Source organism: Dromaius novaehollandiae, chromosome 2 (assembly GCF_036370855.1).
Source record: "Dromaius novaehollandiae isolate bDroNov1 chromosome 2, bDroNov1.hap1, whole genome shotgun sequence".
Lineage (NCBI taxonomy): Eukaryota > Metazoa > Chordata > Aves > Casuariiformes > Dromaiidae > Dromaius > Dromaius novaehollandiae.
Window position 1 is genome coordinate 145214880 of NC_088099.1, and position 20528 is coordinate 145235407.

The 20528-nt window shown below is 41.9% G+C and overlaps 1 protein-coding gene and 1 long non-coding RNA gene across 6 annotated transcripts in view; both read right to left on the reverse strand.

Moving 5' to 3' along the window:
* MATN2 (matrilin 2) overlaps nt 1–20036 on the reverse strand; it is a 76764-nt gene extending 56728 nt beyond the window's left edge. The window contains exons 1-2 of one of the 5 annotated variants that reach the window (XM_064507691.1): nt 19831–20036; nt 10506–10673 (exon numbers count right to left, since the gene is read on the reverse strand). In XM_064507691.1, coding sequence (XP_064363761.1) covers nt 10506–10659 — 154 coding nt within the window. In that variant the 5' untranslated portion in view covers nt 10660–10673; nt 19831–20036. Of the gene's footprint in view, nt 1–10505; nt 10674–10798; nt 10819–19679; nt 19754–19830 lie in introns of those variants that run through there. The other 4 variants (XM_064507690.1, XM_064507687.1, XM_064507688.1 and 1 more) reach the window with 4 other exon arrangements.
* On the reverse strand, nt 1747–9853 carry LOC135327620 (uncharacterized). Its single transcript, XR_010388022.1, has 2 exons — nt 8705–9853; nt 1747–2043 (listed from the first exon to the last, which is right to left on the reverse strand). It is a non-coding gene; the product is annotated as an uncharacterized LOC135327620 (long non-coding RNA).
* Nucleotides 20037–20528: the final 492 nt, after the last annotated feature.

The following is a 20528-nucleotide window of genomic DNA, read 5'->3' on the forward strand; positions in this document are numbered from 1 at the left end:
GAAACTACAGCTTTCTTCAGGTTCTCCAACTTTCCGTAAGCAGGCCTGGGACACAGGGCAAAGCGGGAGGGAGCTGGTTGGCTCTTTTTCACAAAATGGGAGGCAGCAGCAAAAGGGCCCTGAACAGCTCTTTCTCCTTCATACTTATGAAAATGTCAGTGGATGGACCGTCTCTCTTTCTCCTATATCCAAACTCCTCTCAGCTCTTCAGGGAAGCTGGGAGATGGTAGGGCACTGTCGGCTCCTCCTCCAGAGGAGAAATGGCCAAAACAAGTGATAGCAGGAAAGCCTTCTCCTAGACAAGCCTGAATCCATGACAGTACTGAAATCCCAGCAGAGAATAGTACCAATCTGGACCTTTATGTGTGCATCCTCCACTCATCCCTATGGCTCTCACAGCTGTAAGTAAGAGGACTCTAGACACTGATCTCTGCTTTGCCTGTCAGTGAAATTTCATCACTGTCCTAAAGAGATACAAGTGAGCCCTACCATCTTGAAGATGTCTGAGACTGTGTCTGTTCCCTCTCACCTTATTTCTAGTTATTGCTACATTGCCTTACTATGCTATGCAGCACCTTCCTTTCATGCTGTTCATGTTTGAAAGCTATCAGTAATTCTAAAGCTACATTTTAGTGGTAACTGAAACAGTGCCAGGGAGTTTTCGTGGGCATTGGAATTTAATTGTCTATGCTGTCAAATTGCTAGAACAGTCCCTGGTATTGTTTGGCCTAGGACAACTAACATTTTCTCAAACAATACTCCGGCATGATACGGGAAGAAGCATGAAAAAGGGACTCGTCCCAATAGACTATACAGATGCAACCATTCTGGAAGCTAAGGGTATGTAATAGTATAGAAGCGGACCATTTTATACTATTCATCTCAGTGCCAGAGAGCAGTCCAAGGTATAGGCTAAGCTCAGAGACTGGCTGGCCTGTATCCACAGTATTAAACTCATCTTTCTGCTAAAACAGAGTGGCTGTATGCAAACTGCCTTTTGGGAATAAACCCTAGCACACTGTAATCCCTGAATCATGCCTGGGGATTGCCTGAAGATGGCTAGTCATGGTGGGCCAAAGACAACTCTCACAATTTAGCAGTAACAATAATGGGGAAGTCCAGTGCCCAAGAATGTCCCCTGGCAATGTTTAATTTATCAGTATAGACATATCCTCAAACATTTCCAGTTAGAGATATTCAAACTGAACACATCCAAAAGCCCTAAGTTTTAGATGGTGATTTCTTAAAAGTTTTTGCAAGCCAGCTCCCTTTAAAAGGTCTGTTGTTTAGCACTAAAAATGGAGTTATTTATTTTTAATTGTTGTCCTATATCTTTATGGCTCCTTAAAGCATTCTGTAATACGCATATTACTTATTTGGTTACTATCCTAATAAATGAGAATGGATAATTGTTAAAGAAGGCAATTGCTGCATACAAAGCAAAATGAGGTTAGTTCAGTTTGGTAAATACTCTAGCAATGTTAAGATAGTTAGACATTGAAAAAGCCATTTATAACAAGTATGTACTAGTTCTGTAAAGATTTTTATTACACAGAAAGATAATTTAAGCAAGAAGGAAGGATGAGATCAGTTGAGAAAAAATTAGATCATAGAAAAATTGTTGCCTGAACAAGAAATGCAATAATGACTATTTTAAGACTCAATATATTGTGTTTCTTAGCTCACTCCACATTATTGTAGATACAAAACTACATGCCCTATGAGATTGCCAGCAATAACACCAAGTTTATTTTTACATTTTATCTTTATTTGAGTAACAGAACAAAAGCCTTCACTCGGAATTAAATAAAAGAGGAGAAAACTATTCTCCCAGCCAGCACATTATAAAACTTTTTAATTTTCTCTTCTTTCTTTGCCATTTTCTTATTTCATTTTTCCTCTAGCCCCAAACACTTCTTCTTGCTTCTCTAGAATTCTGCTTTTCCCTTACTAAGTATCCAGTCACAAAGATCGGGTTTGACAGGTTCTCAGATATTTCCAAAAAGACTTCTCCATTCATCAAAAGAGGGTTTGATCTTCTCACTATACAAGCATACAAGAAAACAATGCTGAGATTTGCAATTCAGTCATAGATTTACTAAAAGCAAAACACTCTGATGGGAAGAAAGATGTATGTATGCATTACCTATATACATCTAGGAACCTTTAGTAGCTTCATTTGCAAAGATCAGGCACAATGTACACAGTAGTTAATGTAACACTGTTTCTGTCCAGAAAACATATTTTGTGGTCGTTGCCATGAATAAATGAAGAGTAGCAATAATTCTGAGCACTTCTTGGTTCCAGGGAGACATTTTGCACAAGTTTACTTCCCCCCACCTTTTCTCTTTCCTCATTCTAATTCCAAGATGAGCGAAGGGTGGTGCAGTGCAGTTCTGATCTGGTCGTACCCAGTGCCTGACATAGATGTTAGAAACCGCTCAGTACCCCTTTCCTGGTATGTACACCTTCTGCACCTGGTTCAGCAGGCAACTACACTTGCCAGCTCTGGGACAGACCCTGGGTCCAAGAGCGGTCCCCATACTTCCTGCTCCTGTCCTTGTGCAAAGCCATTCCCCAGACTCACCGGGCTCTGGCCCTAACCCACAGATTTGTTATGAGTTTGTCAGTTCACCCATTACTCCTTAAAAATATCTTCATCTGGGAATATGCTCTGAAGATAGTATAGCCTCCAGACATCTCCTTATTGCCTCTGACAAAAACGTTTCTGAACATCCAAAATTTCTGTGAGTACTGTACAACTGTAGGCCCTTGTCCACAGATTTCCATTTCCTGTTACATGCGAATGCCCCGTTATCAGTCACTGTGGGAGGGTCCATTACCTTGTTCTCATTTTACCTCATTATTTCTATTCCTTCCCTGTCATCTTTTCCAAAATACTGAGGTCATTATTAAAACAAAGTCCTTCTAATTCCGCAGCCCCCAAACTGACTCCTAGTAGTTCTCCAGTTCTTTACTGAAATTAGTGCTGCCTCTGGCATGGAGCTAAAGTATGTTTTAGGGATAGTCTCAAATTTCCCAGTTCTTGCATATTTCAGCTGTTCTGAGATGGAAACTGTTGAGGCTCCTGGCAGGCATCAAACCTGCTCCCACAGTCAGGAGGACCGGGGCAGGGGTGCGGGTTGCCTTCCCTTGTAGGCAGGGGAACGCCAGGGTGAAGAGATGAAGCATCCTGGTATCACCATGTTGGTGCCGGCTCCAGGCCTGACGGCATCACCATCTGCCCACCGCTTCCTAACAGAAATAAATATCACGTCTCAGCTGAAAGTAGCTCATATGTGTAAAAGACAATGAATTTGGGTTTTGAGCCACGACAGGAGAAGCCTTGTTTTACATAATCAGGGTTAGCGCTCCTTTGAGTCCAGTTCCTACACACAATGTGGAGGCATTCAGCCTGCCTGTGACTCTGCCTTTTCCTGCACTCCTCTGTGAAGCAACAAATCAAAGCCAACACAAAAAAAGGAGTTGTACAGGAGAAGATCCTCATATCCTTCTCCTTGAAAATCTGAAACTTCTGTTTTGCCTCAGCTACCTGGGGTACTGTTCCAGCACCACGGAAATGATTACAGAGGTGAAGTTTTTAAAACTCCTATCAATGCTTTTTTTAAAGCTGCGGATGTCTTTGTTTATGGAGAAAGCTGTTAGCAACTTCAACATTACTCACTGATCAGCTGACTTGAAACCTAACCATTGGTAACAGTTTAAGCGTTAGACTCTTTTCCGGAATATTTTCAGAAATGGCATCATGGGATAGTGCCACATAGCATTTCCCCTTACCCCCCAAAATGCATGGGACATTATATCCACAGGAATACTATGTTAGTCCTACTACTTCCCCAACACTTAAATAAGTAGATGGTCCTTTCTGGCTTCCAAAGAAATTTAAAGAACTTGTCCCTCTTCTCCCACAGTAGTGACTAATTACCCATCCATATCTACCAAATGAGCCATTTCTTAGGTTATGCAAATGTTCTTTCCATGATTTTCAAGATAATTTTGCACATATGTGCTCTTTCAATTACTAAGCTCAAGTACTGACAATGGAGCCAAAAACACCACACTTCAGAACATTCAGTGTCCCTTTTCTGGCCTGACCTTCCTTCAAGATGAAATATGCAGAAGAGGCTTTGTGCTTTGGAAAAATATACACATAAAAATGGAGTTTGTAATTTTACTCAGTGAATTATTGTCAAGAAAAACTCTTTTTCAAACAGAAACAGTATTTCACAGTAATTTGTGGCAAGCTGTAACAAACTATTTCGGGAATACAAAGAGCATTTTCAGGTTAGTATATGACTGATAGCTTTTTCTTTAGCAACAGATATTCTTTCCTCTGTGTGGGAAACTCAAAAAACTCTCAAAAACAAAGAAAAAAAGGAAAAGGAAAAATAAAAAAGGAAAAAAGAAAAGGAAGGAATGAAAAAAGAAAAGAAAGGCTTTGTTGGAGGAAATACTCATACATTGTATCACAGAAATAATATAAAAAATTTCTTGTGGTGCTAGAAGAATAATGACAACCCACACAACATCAATTACTGAATTGCCCTTTAAGTGGGTAAGAAGGGAACAATGCTATTTTGATGCATGACTTGATAATTAATTATAAAATCTAAGTAAAACAGTTGGCGAGCGTAAAGATATTATGCAGAGAAAAAATTGCCAACGCAGACCAAAACCCAGCCTTTTTGATCTCCACAATAGTTGGCTTCAGATACGTGCATTCAGAATAGGACACAAATCCCTGAAGTCTGTCATGGGCCCACCTAGCCAGCACGGCTCATTAGTCCTGCTTAAGGGATCAGAGCTTCTACAGGAAACAACCGACAAGGCAGGCATGTGGTTGGCATTCAGATCTCGCCTTCTTGGACTCACGGTCCCCTTGAGGGGTTGAGAAGGCACAGCCTTCACCGCCGACCAGACTACCAGCCCTCAGAGCCACAGAGAGGCTCTGCCACTGTTGCCACTGCCAATAAAAAGTGGAAGCCTAACAGAGTAGAGCACTCTGGGAAGCTGCAGCCCTCCCGCCAACACTGCAGATCCCAGCCCGGTAGACAACAGCTATGGCAGGAAAAAGGCTTACAGCTGAGATGTTAAGATGAAAGCTGAAGTTTAAAGACGTGGAGTAAAGGCCACGGGACACCTCTCAGCTACTGAGACAATCGCTACTGGAAAGCAAAGCACATAATTTCTGATGTTCCCTTAAGGCACAATTACTATAAAATGCACTGACAGCTGACTCAGAGGGTAGAAACACATGATTTCACAGACTGTAAAATCCTTTATTCTCTCTCTTTCCAAATATAACACATCTGTATTTATATGGCAATTTTATATTTTGATTAGCAACAGTCTAAATTGAAATGTGTTTGATTTTCTTCATAAAAGTTTGGTTACCTTTTTATTAGAAAAGGATTTTTATATTATATATATATATTATATATATATATATATTTTATATTTTAATTGAATACATGATAATTCACAAGGTGTAATTTACAGCTTCTTCTTGCCTTTATCTACTGTCTGGAGTAGTTTTGGTCTCCCCAAAAGAAATACCACCATAGTAAGTCAAACACATGACACAGTTATCATGACACAATGCCTGTTTCAGCTGCAATGCAGGCTTCAGTTGCAATGACTCTACTCTACGTCTTTGAGGACATAAAAAAAAACTTGGCAGAACTGCATTTATGTCAAGAAATAACATGGACACACTTATGTTGAGGCTCTAAATGAGTTTCTTACAGCAGTCATCACCTCTTGGTGGTTCAGTAGTCCACATTAGCAGGATTTAGAGATCTCTGTTCATCCCTTAGTGTATAAAGGTACAATCAATTCAACCTAAACTAAACAGCAATCTTACATGCACTCCATAGAAGCATCATCGATTGGACTCACTTTCATCATGATTTTTTGCCCTTTCATTTGTGACTAACACTTAACCCAGGATAGTTAATCTGATAATCTTCCTGAGCCCTAAAGTTACATACACACAAGTTTAAGAATTAGGTTGGATATAAGAATTTTTGGAATAACTTTTAACTGACTGTAGTCAGTACTCTGTATACTTTCTATACTTCCCTTCATTTTATTAGCGGAATCATATACATATAATCAAGAAATAAATCATTACATATCTGGCTGCAAAATGTAATTCACCACAGACATGGGCCACTTGAGTTTAGCAGTAGCTTCTACTGAACAGAGTCCAAGTATATCTCCTTCTTGGCCTCCTCTCTCTGTTTCGATTCTGTGCAGTATCAGTTAATCTCTTGTAGTTTTTTTCTTCTGGTGTCATGTACTATCTGAAAGAACGCTCCCTAAATTAGCTCTTTGCTCACATAAAGAGTTATTCTCAGAAACAGGTAGGTGCATGATTTATGCTCCTAAGGAATAGGAGGAATGCTACTGCTTAGAATATCATTCCACAGCTTATTCAATTACTCACATGCATTTGCTTCAGAGCTCTTGAAAGAAATATACCCATGTGACATGAAACATGTCCCCACTTTACAAGAACAGTCTTCATCAAGGAAAATAACCTCCCTCCAATCTTGTGTTTTTTTGCAACGATGTTGAAACTTTGATTTGCTTCGTTTTACAATAAAAGATTAAGATGCAGGAGGGCATAGGTCTCAGATCCCCTCCCTCCCCCCAACACACACACTCAGGCAAACAACGTCAGGATATAGGAAGGGAAAAGGCACATCCTGCAAGGACAGGGCATCTGTCACTCCTGAACTCAGAACCTGCTGAAAAGTGCTGTAGACCTCTGACCACAGCCTTGAAATCACAGTGTGGGTGGGAATCACCACTCTTGAACAGCAGATACAAATTTTGATCAGTCTATTGACCGTGCAGGAGTCCAAAACTACATGTTGGTTGTACCGGCCTTTACCTGTCTCAGTTGTAGATGAAGGGAATTAGTTAATGTAATAGACATTATTTGATCTTTAAAACCATGTAGGCAAGTCTTTTTCCATTAATGTTTTTCTTTAGTGTTCAAAAAACAATGCTAAGCTGACAAGCTGTGCTTTCACCGATCTGGGTGTAATCTAACAAAGCAGCTGCACTCAGCAGGAACAGTGACTTCATCAGACAGCAAAATAAAAACTCTTTGGAGTGCAAATAAAACCTTTAAAAGAGAAGATTTTAAAACATAAGATTAATCTCCTTCAAGGTATCAGGATAAGGACAAAGATCCAATACTCAGGCTCAAACTGCTGATGAGGGAAAAGAGAAGACAGGGTTTTGTCTGTACCTCCTTTAAGGGGAGAGGGAGACTGCCCTCTACCACAGGAAAGAGATTACATGGGCCATCCCATTTCTTTCTGTTACTTCACAAGGTCTTAGAGGAGAATGGAAATGATCTTTTAAAACATAAATATACTTACATTAAAACAATATTTTACAGCAATGTAATACATACATATTGTTTTTACAATAAATACACATGTATTTTCTATTTCTAAACCTACCACACATGTGCTACAATTAAACTGCTGCAAGAAAGAACTTGTTAATGAAGTTAATTATAACTGACACAACTGACAGTTTTAAATACCTTGAAGTTTGCTTCAGTGTTTAAAGAAAGAAAAGCTAGATATGAACCCAATTCAAAGCAGTATAGCATGAAAGGGCCACACAGAGAGAACTCCAAGTACATTATGTCCAATTCACCCTTGCACACAAATTTCAGATTTTTTACAGGAATTATTAGGAACTGTAAAAATAATTTTAAATAATAATAAGCAATGTAAAGACCTGCAAAATGAAAACAACACGGACTGACATTTAGCTAAAACACTGGGGAGAAGAAAAAAAGCAGAAAAGACAGTGTAACGCCTTCTGATATCTTCCTTAAAACATACGATTTCTTAGCCTTAAGAAGATAATTAAGAAATCTAAGAAATGCTAGTACTTGGTTGCGAAAAATTAAATCCTCCCAAAGCTGGATCCCAAAAACTTGTAGCTGTATTTTGACAATGCCACGGGATCTTTTGTCTGTTCCGTTTTGCTTAATTACACTGTAAGTTTCTTGGGTCAAGGATCTTTACTTCTTTACATGGCCACTATTGGTATATTACCAGTAAAAACCTATATCATAGTAGTGTTCTTTTGTTTAAAAATAGGTAAAATAAAGAAAAAATGAACAAAATTATTTTAATGCTACTAATATTTACATAGCATTATCCTTCATTTTAGTCCTAAAAGCATAGGGACCTTCACCCAAAAAACAAATAACCCCCTGCATTGTTATTGCTCTTCCAGGTATTTGTTGGCTATACTACTCACTATTGTCTACCAAACAAGTCTCTCCAAAACAGCAGTAACTGTCATTACCAGCACTACTTATAATATACATATTCTATAGAATGGGAGAGGTTCTGATCCCTGTAAAATTGCTGTAAATCTGGAGTGATTTTATTAATTCAATAGAATTGATGTCACTGAGATCACGATTTGGGCCAGCTCTTTCTTGTATCATCATTTACAGTAACTGTTGGAGAACAGTATAACTTTACAGCAGAATTGCATGTATTTTACACATTCTATTCTTTATAGAGAGGCATGTTTTAACCATGCCATTATTTATATGCAACTGCTGAATTTAAAGCAGGTGACCTAATTCATTGTAACAGAATGCAATGCCCAAAGAGTCTGACTCAAAGCTGCCACGTACTTTTATTGGCTGGACCAGAAAATGTCTCAGGTTTCTCGCATCATTAAATGTCTTGAAAAGGTTTTTTCTGCCAGAGTTGCCAGAATTATTTGCATCTTGCACATGCCAAACTGAATAGGGAGCCAGAATTTTCCAAAAGCAGGGACCACAAAATTGCTTGGCTTTTGAAAGAAGGAAGAAATAAATTAGTCCATACGTTTTGATTCATATTGAGTGCTAATGCTTTTAATATATTTTGCAGTGTTTACAATATGAAAATGTGGGTATAAAAGCAAGTAAAAATCACAGGAAAAAAAGACTAACTGGGAAATATGACACCTTTTAGTTTCTCTATATAACACACTATTGTTGCATTCATTTTCTAGGGTTACAGGTAGTTCATTTCTTAAAGTACTAAGCTCACTTAGGATATTTGCTGGGGATTCTAAAATTTACAGGAGGGGCTGCTATTTAATCTAATTTTAGAATGTAGTATTTTAGGAAGAGTCTGGCTCAGTAAGGCATAAATGTGGATGTTTCTCTTAATCTCTGCTGTTCCACACCCAGGCTTTCCAATCGGCTAAGATCTCCAGAGCAGCAGATTTTAGCCTGCAGTCACAAAACAATGAGTGTCTCAAGACGATGTCTATTGGTCATGAGAAAGACAAATAAGAAAAGGAAATCTGCTGTCATTTGGCTTAAATTTGTTCTACAAGAATTGAAAACCACTGGTTTTAAGTTAATAAAAAGCCAGACTGTGAATGATACTCTATGTATTTTGACATATTTAAAGGCTGGCCTTGTAAATGTTGTCTGGAGAAAAGTTTCACACTGATAAAACCTGGTGCTCCCTCTCTCTGCCACCTCTTCTCCCATGTTCTGGCTTTGTTTCTTCTTCGTTTTTTTCCCAATACATCTTCTGCAGGCCATTTCACAGTTCTCATGTTCACTGAGATTAGGTGACCTTTATGGGGAGGTAGGTAATGTAACATCTCCCAGGGGCTGGAGAGATCTGATTAGATCTACTGTTAATGTGTATCATGAATCCCTAGTGATGGGTCATGTCCAAAGACCCCAACCATGCTACGTTTTCATATTCTGAGTTTTTCATTTAACCACTCAATTATTCTAAAAAATTAGCAAAGGAAAGTGATTCTAAGTCATGAACTGTCAGCAGATGAAAAAGCTGACCAGAAAACTGCCTGATGAAGTACAGGCAATGGTCAACAGGAGAGATGAACCTTATGTTTTTAAAATATGACAGCCACAAGTTAACTGCCATCCCTGTCCTCTGATTTTGGGCAAAACAGGAAAAATCAGCTTCTCATTATAAAGAAAATTAACCTGACAAAATGAAGGGATTAGCACTGAGCAATGTATTGAGAAGATCCATTTCCTTAGCTGCTGATTTAATTAGCTTCAGTTCAGTCATCATTACACACACCACACATAGCAGGTTACACATAGCTGTAACCTGATAGATTGGGAAAAGTTAGCTCTGACAGGACCTCCATGGACCAAAATTTATTTTTTCTAAGCAGTGAAAATAAGGTCTTTTTTTTCAATGCAGCAATCCTGTAGCAAATATTTATTTTATAACACTTAGATAAAGTAAATCTAGTACCCCAAAAGTAAACACCTTTCAACAGCTGCTAACCTGTCTACAAACTTTCTCTCATTCCTGCCTGCAAATGGCAATGTCCTTTTCATTATAAACTAACTTAGCCAAGGTTTGGCGAGCTGCTCACACCTTTATCATTTGTATCTGAGATGGCTTTTGATGGCATTTTTCTTTTTTGTTTTTTGGTTTTTTACAACTTACCAAGCAAAGCTTGTGAGTTAACATCCCTTCTTCGTATGAAATGTGCTCCAGGAAGATCTCTTGCCATGACTGAGACAGTGGAAAGCAGAGTGTGTCCCAATAGCAGAAAGAAACATGTAATCATTTTCTTCATTTTCAGGAAAGAGAGGGACATTCAAGGATGCAAAACTGTAATAAAGGAAAGAAAGAGATGAGCTCTCTGATTATAGAAGAAGATACACTGTAACCATCCAGTTGCATTGCCTCCCTGCCATCACATACATGCAGATGTACTGGCATGGAATAATACTTACACCTTCAAGAAAGAAGTCTCTACACAACAGAGTAGCACTTAGGAGACCCTGCAGAGTTTATGCATGTTATAGTTAAAATCATAGTTAACATTTCAGATGTATCAACTCTTACAATCATTCATAAGAATCAAGTATATTTAAAGCAAGGAAAGAAACTTTTTTTCAGTGAGCCTCTCAGCATAAATAGGTTTGAGGAGAACACAAATTATTCTATTCAGCCTCCTGTGTGTTGTGCTTTTTGAGAGATGCTTTCTTCAGAAATTTCTGGAGAAGAAAACAAGAGAGAAGAGAATACATGCCAGAAGCAGCGACTATTAGTGTGAACTGGCGACAGCTGATGCTTCATTATTCAGAAGAGTGTCCATGGTTGCTAACATGGAGATAACAGTGCAAAATGAAGAGATCTTGTTTACTCAAGGAGAAGGCTCCTGAAGACTGATAATGACATAACCTAACCATAGGTTAAGGAGAAGTTTTGTCATACAGAAGAAAAAATTAACTGGCAAGATTCCTAGACCAAGAGATGATTCACGTCCAGGTTGACACATCATCAGAAGCCATAGCTGACTCTGCCCACAAGCAAAAAGCTACCACTGACATGCTAAATGCTCATCTTTTGGCCAGGTCCCCTGTCGGCAGGCTTCCACAGGTGACTATTCCTTCTACCTTCCCCCAAAATTTCAATGTTGTGGGTCATGCAGAGCAACTCAGAGGAGCTAGATTCAGCCTTGGAATTGGTGATATGATGAATCTGAATCAAGAGCTCTCCTAGGTGTGCAAGAAGATGGGTAAAACTACCCACTTTTACAACAAAAAGGAACATTCTACCTGAAAGAGAGCAGCAACTTTACAAGCAGTGCACACTTTAATGGCAATTATTAGCTAAATAACTAGGAAGTTGAAAACAATTTTAATATAGGAGTCCTAAACCTGATAGGTAGAATTACACAAAGCCACAGATCTGTAACAGAAGACAATTAAATGCCCCAGCTCAACAAGAGAATTAAATTTTTCTTTCCCACCATGAGGTACTCACTGGCAGAATATGAGATTCTGAGTAAATCTAATCTAATAAAGGAATTTTTATACATTATTCTTAATTCTGTCCAGCACAACTACTACATGCTGTTCTATCTATGTATATCTATTTTTTTCCTTTTGTGTATCCTACTCAGCATTCCCAAGTATGAACATAATGTTCTGGTGTATGTGCCATCGAGTAAACCAGACTGAAGTTCCGGCCTTGCTTAAATGTTCAGTATTGTTCAGTAACTGGCAATATGTGAGTTAAGAGTATTCAAATTAGGGAACAGATTTATGGAAACGGTTGGTACTTAGAATAGTGGCCAGAATCCAACAAACTTTTGGAATCTGAGCAACATGGACACTTGGATGGCGTTACAAGTAGTGTTTCCGGTGCTCGAGTCAAAACAGATGGCCACTGCAGACAGTGTACACCAAGGAAAATGGGACAGCCTTTTGCTGAAGGCAACAGTTGTTACTGCTGGAGCCTACCACTGAGAGCTACTCCCAGGCTGTTTTCTCACTTCTCAGGACATCAGCAACAAACTCTGAGCTCTGCAAGGGGCTCTCCCTTCTCTCTCCTCATACAGAAGACAAATGGGTCTCAAGGACACATGTTGGTTCTAGCACCAGCATTTTGGAAGTGTAGAAGCCATGCTCAGTGAACTAAGGAGTGTAAATAAGTATTTCTCATAATTATCTGCAAGGCTATCACAGGAACCATGCATGAACAGCTCTCATGAAAGGGTCATCTGGCTGTTACCTGGTTATCAATGGCATCACTCATCCCTCCTTCCCATCTTTCCGAAACAGCTGTGGAGATCAGGCTAATCTCTAAGTAAAGCCATTTTACCTACTGCTGCTGGCACATTAATGAAGAACCAAATACAGTGTGGCAGACTACCTTCGCAACACGTCACTGAACCATCAAATAGGAACACAGTGCCAAAGGAAACTGTAAGAAGTGATCCAGGACAGTTCTACTAATTCTGCAAAGCACTCCAAACTGGATACTCTTACATTCTGCCATTTAACCTATTTTACACCTTTGTGGCGATTTTTGATGTTTAATAGTAATTTCACATTCACTAGACTCACAGCCTCTCAAGCAACTTGAGAAGTAAGGGGAGAAAAAGCTTTTGTTTGTTGTGATTTTAAATATTTGAATTCTACTAGGAAAATGTTTATATAACATGCAAATATCATAAATTAGCTAAACAACTAAACCAAAATGCCTAAGTAATCATTCATCTGATGTCACTGAATTCTGAAATATATTAAAGAAGTACAGGTAAATTTTCAATTTTGCATGATTTCACCAGTCACTTTTGAAAAGTAAGGGATACTAAAGAAACAGAAGAATTGAAAAACAATGTCTATTTTTTTTGGGGGGGGGTGTTTTTGGTTTTTTTTATACAAACTTCACATAACTTCTACTGTTTAATACTATCTCATTTTGATTTGAAAACCTTAGATCCTTAGATCTCAATAGCTTTACCAGTATGATGACTGGAACATAAGCGTACATATAGTTCCACCAAAAAACATGCAAAGCTGAGAAAACAAACAAATAATAAATCACCTATTATTATCCACATACTCCTACCTCCAAAAAGTGTTTTAAACTAGTTTCAAAATACAGAGGAGAGCTTTAATTCTCTCATATTACAAGTTTTGATATACAAGAGTATTTTAAAATAAAAATTAAAGTGAAATAGAATCATCTTCAATGAGAAAAACTGACGTGTTCCTAAAGCCAAAAGCTGTATATTTGAGAAAAGGCACCACTGAGCCAAGCCTGTTTTCTTCTCCTGCCACCTTTTCATACACACTGAAAGTTTCTGTACTGTTCTCCTGTGGTGGTGAGAGGCTGGCCTTGAATGCTTTGCTCTAGCTCCAGGTACATATTTGTGTCTTCTGCTCCTTGCATTTTTAAATGGCCAATTTGCATTGTGTCTGCAGGGCTTCCACACAGACAGTCCTCCCACAAGTCTTTTTTTATTTTCTGGGTCTTCTGCAATGTTCCCTGTCTTCATTCTGGAAACTGGATGCTGTTCACTGCACCACATTTGATATTTAACACCTCATTTTCCTAGCAGCATAAGCCAGGCTCCTGGCACCGCCCTTTGTGGCTGTGCATTGCTGGCTAACTCTTGCTCTACCAAGCTGAAGACATGTTCCCAAAGTACCAAAGTTACAAACAAATATTTTAGTGGATATTTGGAGAACATATTTCAAGCACTTCAATTCCAGCTGTCACAGCAGGGGTATTCATCATTATACCACCAGGAGCCAATTCACCTAGGCAGAACCACGACCAAGTTGTACGGTGAACATCCCAAACACCTCAAGAGCAAAGAACACCCACAGGAGGTGTGGCAATAGCTGGGGCTCAACCACCAAACAAGAGCACAGTGCCAAAGGAAACTCCTCTGGCTCCAGTTCTCCATTTACCTATTCATGGAGAGAAGATGAAGAGGGCTGCATGCAGGGCTTTCATGGCAACCTGGGGGCAGGCAGCGCACCACAGCGCTCTGCTGGACATGCTAGGAGAATCCTGAGAGACGTGTCCAACAGTGAACAGGCAGCTGCTGCTCACAGAGATACAATCTGGTAAGGGCTGCTGGCAATATCTGCAGCCATCCTGCGGAATTTTGGTGTAAAAGAGGAGAATTTTCCCAGAATACGGCAAGTGGCTATACAGGCTCTCTTGTTCTTTTCAGGCTTCCCTTGCTTCCCTAACTGACTGCTAATCAAGAGAAAAATGAAAACACGCTAAATAGGAGATAGAGATTTCCTTGGAATTTCCTTATCAGTTTTACCTGTGCTTACTTAGCTACACACCCACACAACCAAACGATTTTTCTGATGCACTGTAATGGATTTTCAGTTTTCATGAAATGCAGTTTAAGAACATTCAAAAATGGAATTGTGACTTTATCTTTAAAATACGTATTTCCTTCACTTGTCCACATTAAAAGTCAAGAGAAGTCTGTTCTACCCTTTCAAATATTTTTTCCTGGAAGTCTTCTTATAAGGGATTGATGGCTGTGTTTTAGACAGAGACACTACTGAATATTCAGTGTCACTGGTGACAAATGAATGACCCTCATCGCATGGTGCATATTATTCAAATTTGTCCTCTTTCATGTGATAGCTTTCAAATAATGGCAGGAGAGGAGAGATGCTCTATGGTGCATGCTGAAGTCAGTGTCCTTCTGGATCTTACTGAACTTGTGGGAAGGGAGCGATGCCTACAGATTTGTTGGTAAGCAAGAATTCTAGCTGGTCAGTTAAGTTAAGCCTTGCTATTTCACTTCTGAAATTCATCAGAGCTCTCTGTTTTCATGAACACTTTGCATAAAACACTCATCAGCACTTAGAAAATTTTGGGACATAGAATCAGGAAACCCCTTCTCTGGCCTGGAATGCCCCCACCTTTTCATTCAGATACCTTAAAAATGTACCTGTCTTTTCTGGGCAGCTCATGCCAAAAAATAAATTGGGAAACCAACATAGTAAAATGCTTCAGCTTATGCCTCCCACCCCTCTGGATGGTCTCCTTTGTCATCTTGCCATACAAATTCCTTTCCAAGTGCTAAATCAGACCCACAAGCTCTGTGGTCCCTGGCCTTTCCACCTTCCCCAGGTGCCATCAGAACCGGCAGAAGGCACTGAAAGTGCAGTTCTCGGCAGTTCACCATCTTTAGTAACTACAGACAACATCCTTCTCTCAGGCCTTATACAGTTTCTCATCCTAGATGGGAAGGAAAACACTGTAGAGGCTGCCTCCAGCTTTCCTCGTTTGACAGTTAAAACAGACAGCCATTTACTTTCCGTAAGCTGCCAGCAGAGCTAACTTTGATGTTCTTAAGTTATAAAGATCATAAACGTATACAAAGGAAAACATTCTGGAGTTCTTTCAGCACTCCTCATTATCCACCCATTTTTAAGATAACAGGAAACTGTGATTAAATCTGAAGAGCTGAAGTTAAAGAAACCGCAAGTGATCTATGTAAGTCAATAAAATCATAGTCCATGTTCCCAAAATAGCAAGCACGGTTACTTACATTTAAGCTGATACCTACTTTGGAAAACCAATCAGCTCTATTACATGCAAGCTACAAAGTATTCCATTCTCAATCCCATCACCTCAAAAGTTAAAAAAAAAAAAAAAAAAAGACAGACAGCAGGCACTTTAAGGCCCTGTTAATTATCAGTTAGAACATGTTCCAAGGTATTTCACTATCCACAAGCCAGCACATGCATTACTAATCTATTACTCATTAAAATCACTGTGTGTGGTAGGGGTATCAGGACATGCAGTAATAATAATTTCATCCATCTCTCTCTAGACCAAATTGCTGATACAGGCATTTACCAGTTCTGGAAAATGACTACAGAGTCCATCACAGCCCAGAATCTATTCTACTGGAAAATATCTGCCACTAGCTCTGCAGGTGTTGTGCGGGGGCAGTTGGCCACAACTGGGAGGATGATATTTAGAGCTTTAACAAGAAGCACCATCATGCCTTCATCCTTACAAAAGACCGTTTTACTGGCATCCCATTACCACCAAAAGATAACTGGATTTTCTGTGTAATTTCCTTCCTCCACAAGCAGGGCTTCATTAGGCTCAGCAGAAGAGGACAGGTAGAATTCCCTGAAAATCATGGTTATCAAATGTATCTCACTGATATGGTCAAATCATTAAGAGGGAACAAGGTTGCAGGTGCTCCATGTGTATAAATGCCTCATCTCCTCCAAACCCTGGTGGCAGGCATGGTGTGCAGAGTTATGCACGAAGCTACTCTTCATCAGTCTAAAATAATGAGTTCCTGGAGAGTAAGAGTAACCCAAATCTGCAGTGGATTTAGGACCAGAAGTTGTGTACTCCAGCACAAGAAGACTGGGACTAATTCTTTGCCTGGATCCATGAAGGTCTACGTCCTGACAGGGAAGTTCCAGGGGCACCGATTGTTCTTTTGTGTCTAGAAAAGAGCACGATCCCAGCACGTGATGGCAATCTGCCTGCTCCAGACGTGCCTGCATATAGGTGGGTACAGGGTGACAACCACAAATTCACAAAGTCTTCCAGACTGGTTTCACATGTTCGCATGCTGTCCTTGTCTAGCACCTATCCCTACTTCAGTAGCTAGGAGAACCTCCAAGATCTCTCCGAATACCAGATACCCCTGCACTCTGTGGCAACTGGGCTGCGGCTGAAAAACTCCATCAGCAAACTCATCATTCTGACTGCTGCTACAAATGCCTAAGACTGAGTTGTGTCCTGGATTAATAAAATCACACATGACAGCAGACTAAAACAATTTACACCACAGAAAAGTGAAGGAAAGACCTGAAATGCACTACAAACCACCTCCTAGAAGGGAGGTGAATGACATTAGGTAGTCAGCCAATTACTCTCACAAACCCAGCACTGTTGCCTGAAAACTCGTACGTAGAGTATGGCTGAAGGTGCTGCAGCATACATGACGGCAACCACGCACTGGAGCCTGTTAGAAAAGCACTGCGAATAGGGGGAGAACAGCTTGCCTATTCAGGCACAGCAGCCAGATATGCACATGCAGGCCGTGATGGGTATACACACCAAAACATAAAGCATATCAGAGAAAGCAAAGAGCACCACCCCAGTTCTGCATTGTGTTATTGTGAGATGTAAAAACCAGAGTAACACTTCTTCACCATTAGCTCAGTCACCTTAGGAGCTTAGAGAAAAAGTATTTAGCATATTTTCTTTAAGAGTATATACTACATGTATAAATTAATTTTCTATAACTGATGAAATAAAGAACATTAACGGATCTATTAGTTATTTCTAAATAACTTATCTAAATCCCATATCAAGTTCCTGATATCACTGTGGTAAAAGTAATAACTAATGGATCATAGAATCATAGAATGATTAGGTCAGAAGGGACCTCTGGAGTTCACCAGGTCCAACCCCTGCGCAGAACAGAAGCTAATGACCACTTCAATCATTTCAGAAACTTACCATACAACAGTTAACAGTGATGTTGTAAAACAGTGCACTCACAGTACAGTTTAGTCTGCATACTTTCCAGTGGTCAGACACCAAGATACAACAGCAAGAATTCTTATTTTATGACAGTATCCATCTCCATGTTATGATTTTCTTCAGTTGCCACTTGGACAATAGACCTTTTCATTAACTCGTTCTTTCGGAGCAAACTCATTTGCACTTTCTGGTTGCGAGTATGGTCTAGGCATCAGAGTTTCCACAAAGTTCCCAGAAGTGTAGCATGGGAAAACTGAGAAACTTTGCTTTTACCAGTCTGAGTAGATATTATATATTAAAGCATATATTATGTGACATATAATATGTATGTGGGTTGCTTAGTTTTGTCTCTGTAAGGTACAGTAACAAACCATAACAGACTGCTACTAATTGCAAATAGAAAGGTTTTCTTTAAAGAAAAAGGTGCAGTACTTCTAAAATGTATGTGAAAACCCACACTGACCCCGGTACAGTAAAACAGTAATTTGCTCTGGTAAAGCAATAATTTGGGGATATAAAACACTCCATTCCAAATACTCCTTACTCATGATGAAAACACAATTTAACAATATAAAAAGGAGCACACTATAAAAAGAAGCTTATTAATAATGTTCAAATTATAATTAAATAGCAGAGGTTGGTGTTTTACTCTCCCATGGAGACAGTTTATGTCATGCAAGAGATTTAGATCTGATTACCCTTCTCCTAGTTTTCATGAACCGACCTGAAACATCTTTTACAAACACAGTTAGGTCCCAGTTCGTAAGCACTAGAGCATGCGCTGGTTTGTTCATGAGAAATCCTAGCGAAGTCAAGGGGAAAATTCACATAATTAATCAAGTGTGTGAATATTGTGTGCAGGATTTAGGATCCTAGTTGCAGCCTATGTAACTGAGCTGTACCTTTTCTTAAGAAATAAAGATAATTTGATGTGTATATTTTGATACTATGAATATATTTTAATAATTTGATGAATACATTTATAATGAGATTAATAAAGAGTACATTAAGAAAAGTTTAAAAATCTGGAGTTCAAAGCTGACATATCTATACAAGCAGTGTATCATTCAAAAATGATTTTGGTATCAAAAGCTTCAGGATCTTGTGGAAATGATGGCCCCAAAAGGAAACCCAAGCATTTAGGAAGCGTTATACAAGTGACAGGCTGCATTCTTCCCTCTGAGTCAACACTAACCCGCTGTCGAGCATAATGTTAGGGGTCAGACCGCTGAAATACTGTCTTCCGAAGCAGGAATATGTGGTCTTTAAAGATCCCACAACAATTTTTATAAGATTAAAGAGCCCCATCCAGCTTGGGTTTCCAGGGGGAGCATGCCACATGCAGCGAGCCGCCCCCGGCCCCTGCCCGCTCCAGCGGCCGCGCTGCTGTCACGCAGCCGGGCGGCTCCGGGCTGCTGCAGCTCCCTGGCTGCGGGCTGACCTGCCCCGCTGCGAGCTGCTAACGACGCTTGCAGGCTGCCCGCTAAAGCATGCCCCTCGGTAACGTTTGGCTCCACTTATGCACTGGTTTAAAATTAATTATTTTTGTTTTCTTACAGCACGTAAGCTGTTGCATGAGTTACAAAAACACGCAGAGGGGGAGACGGCACACTGGGACTTCCCCAGCCCCAAACGGCCCGAAGGAAGGCGCAGCATTCCGCCCCCGGCTGCAACGCCAGCAGCCGAGCCCCGCACACCGGCCCGGTGCAGCCCAGACCCCTGCCCGCTCCCCGCCGGGCCCCCGCCCGCCCCGCTCCCGCACGGCCCCGTCCCCCCGCCCGCAGCACCGCGCCGCGCCCGGCTCCCCCGGGGCCAGACCTCCGCCCGCGCCGTGCCCCTGAGCTGTCACCGGTGCCGAGCGAGGAAGCCGGTCGCCGGCCCCCGCGCTGCAGCGCCCCGGACGCCGCCTTTGCACGCCGGGCGGGGAGGCAGCGCAAGGCGCGAAGCCGGGCGGCAGCGCCGCGCTTACCTGAGGCGCTGGCGGGGCCGCTGCGCTGCGCGGCGGCCGGCGGCGAGCGCGGGAGCGCCTCCGCCCCCTCCCCCCGTGCTGCCCGGACAGCGCCCCCCCGCCCCGGCCCCCCGGGAGCGCCGGGCGGAGGGGAGCCGCCGCCTCCCGCCGGCCCCGGCCCCGCGCGGCCGCCCGGCTGCGCCGCGAGGGAGGGGAAGGGCGCGGGGAGCGCGGCGGCGGGGGGAGCCCGCCCCTGCCCAAACCGCCAGGGCGGCTCTTCTCCCCGCGGCAGCGGGAGGCAGCCGCGAGGGGCCTGGCCCCGCTCCCCTTCCCGCCCGCCCGTGAGGGCGCGGGATGGCGGCCCCGCTCCTTCCCCAGCCCGTGGTGGCGCGGGATGGCGGCCCCGCTCCTTCCCCCGCCCGTGGGGGGCGCGGGATGGCGGCCCCGCTCCTTCCCCCGCCCGTGGGGGGCGCGGGATGGCGGACCGCTCCTTCCCCCGCCCGTGGGGGGCGCGGGATGGCGGCCCCGCTCCTTCCCCCGCCCGTGGGGGGCGCGGGATGGCGGCCCCGCTCCTTCCCCAGCCCGTGGGGGCGCGGGATGGCGGCCCCGCTCCTTCCCCCGCCCGTGGGGGCCGCGGGATGGCGGCCCCGCTCCTTCCCCTGCCCAGGAGGGCGCGGGATGGCGGCCCCGCTCCTTCCCCCGCCCGTGGGGGGCGCGGG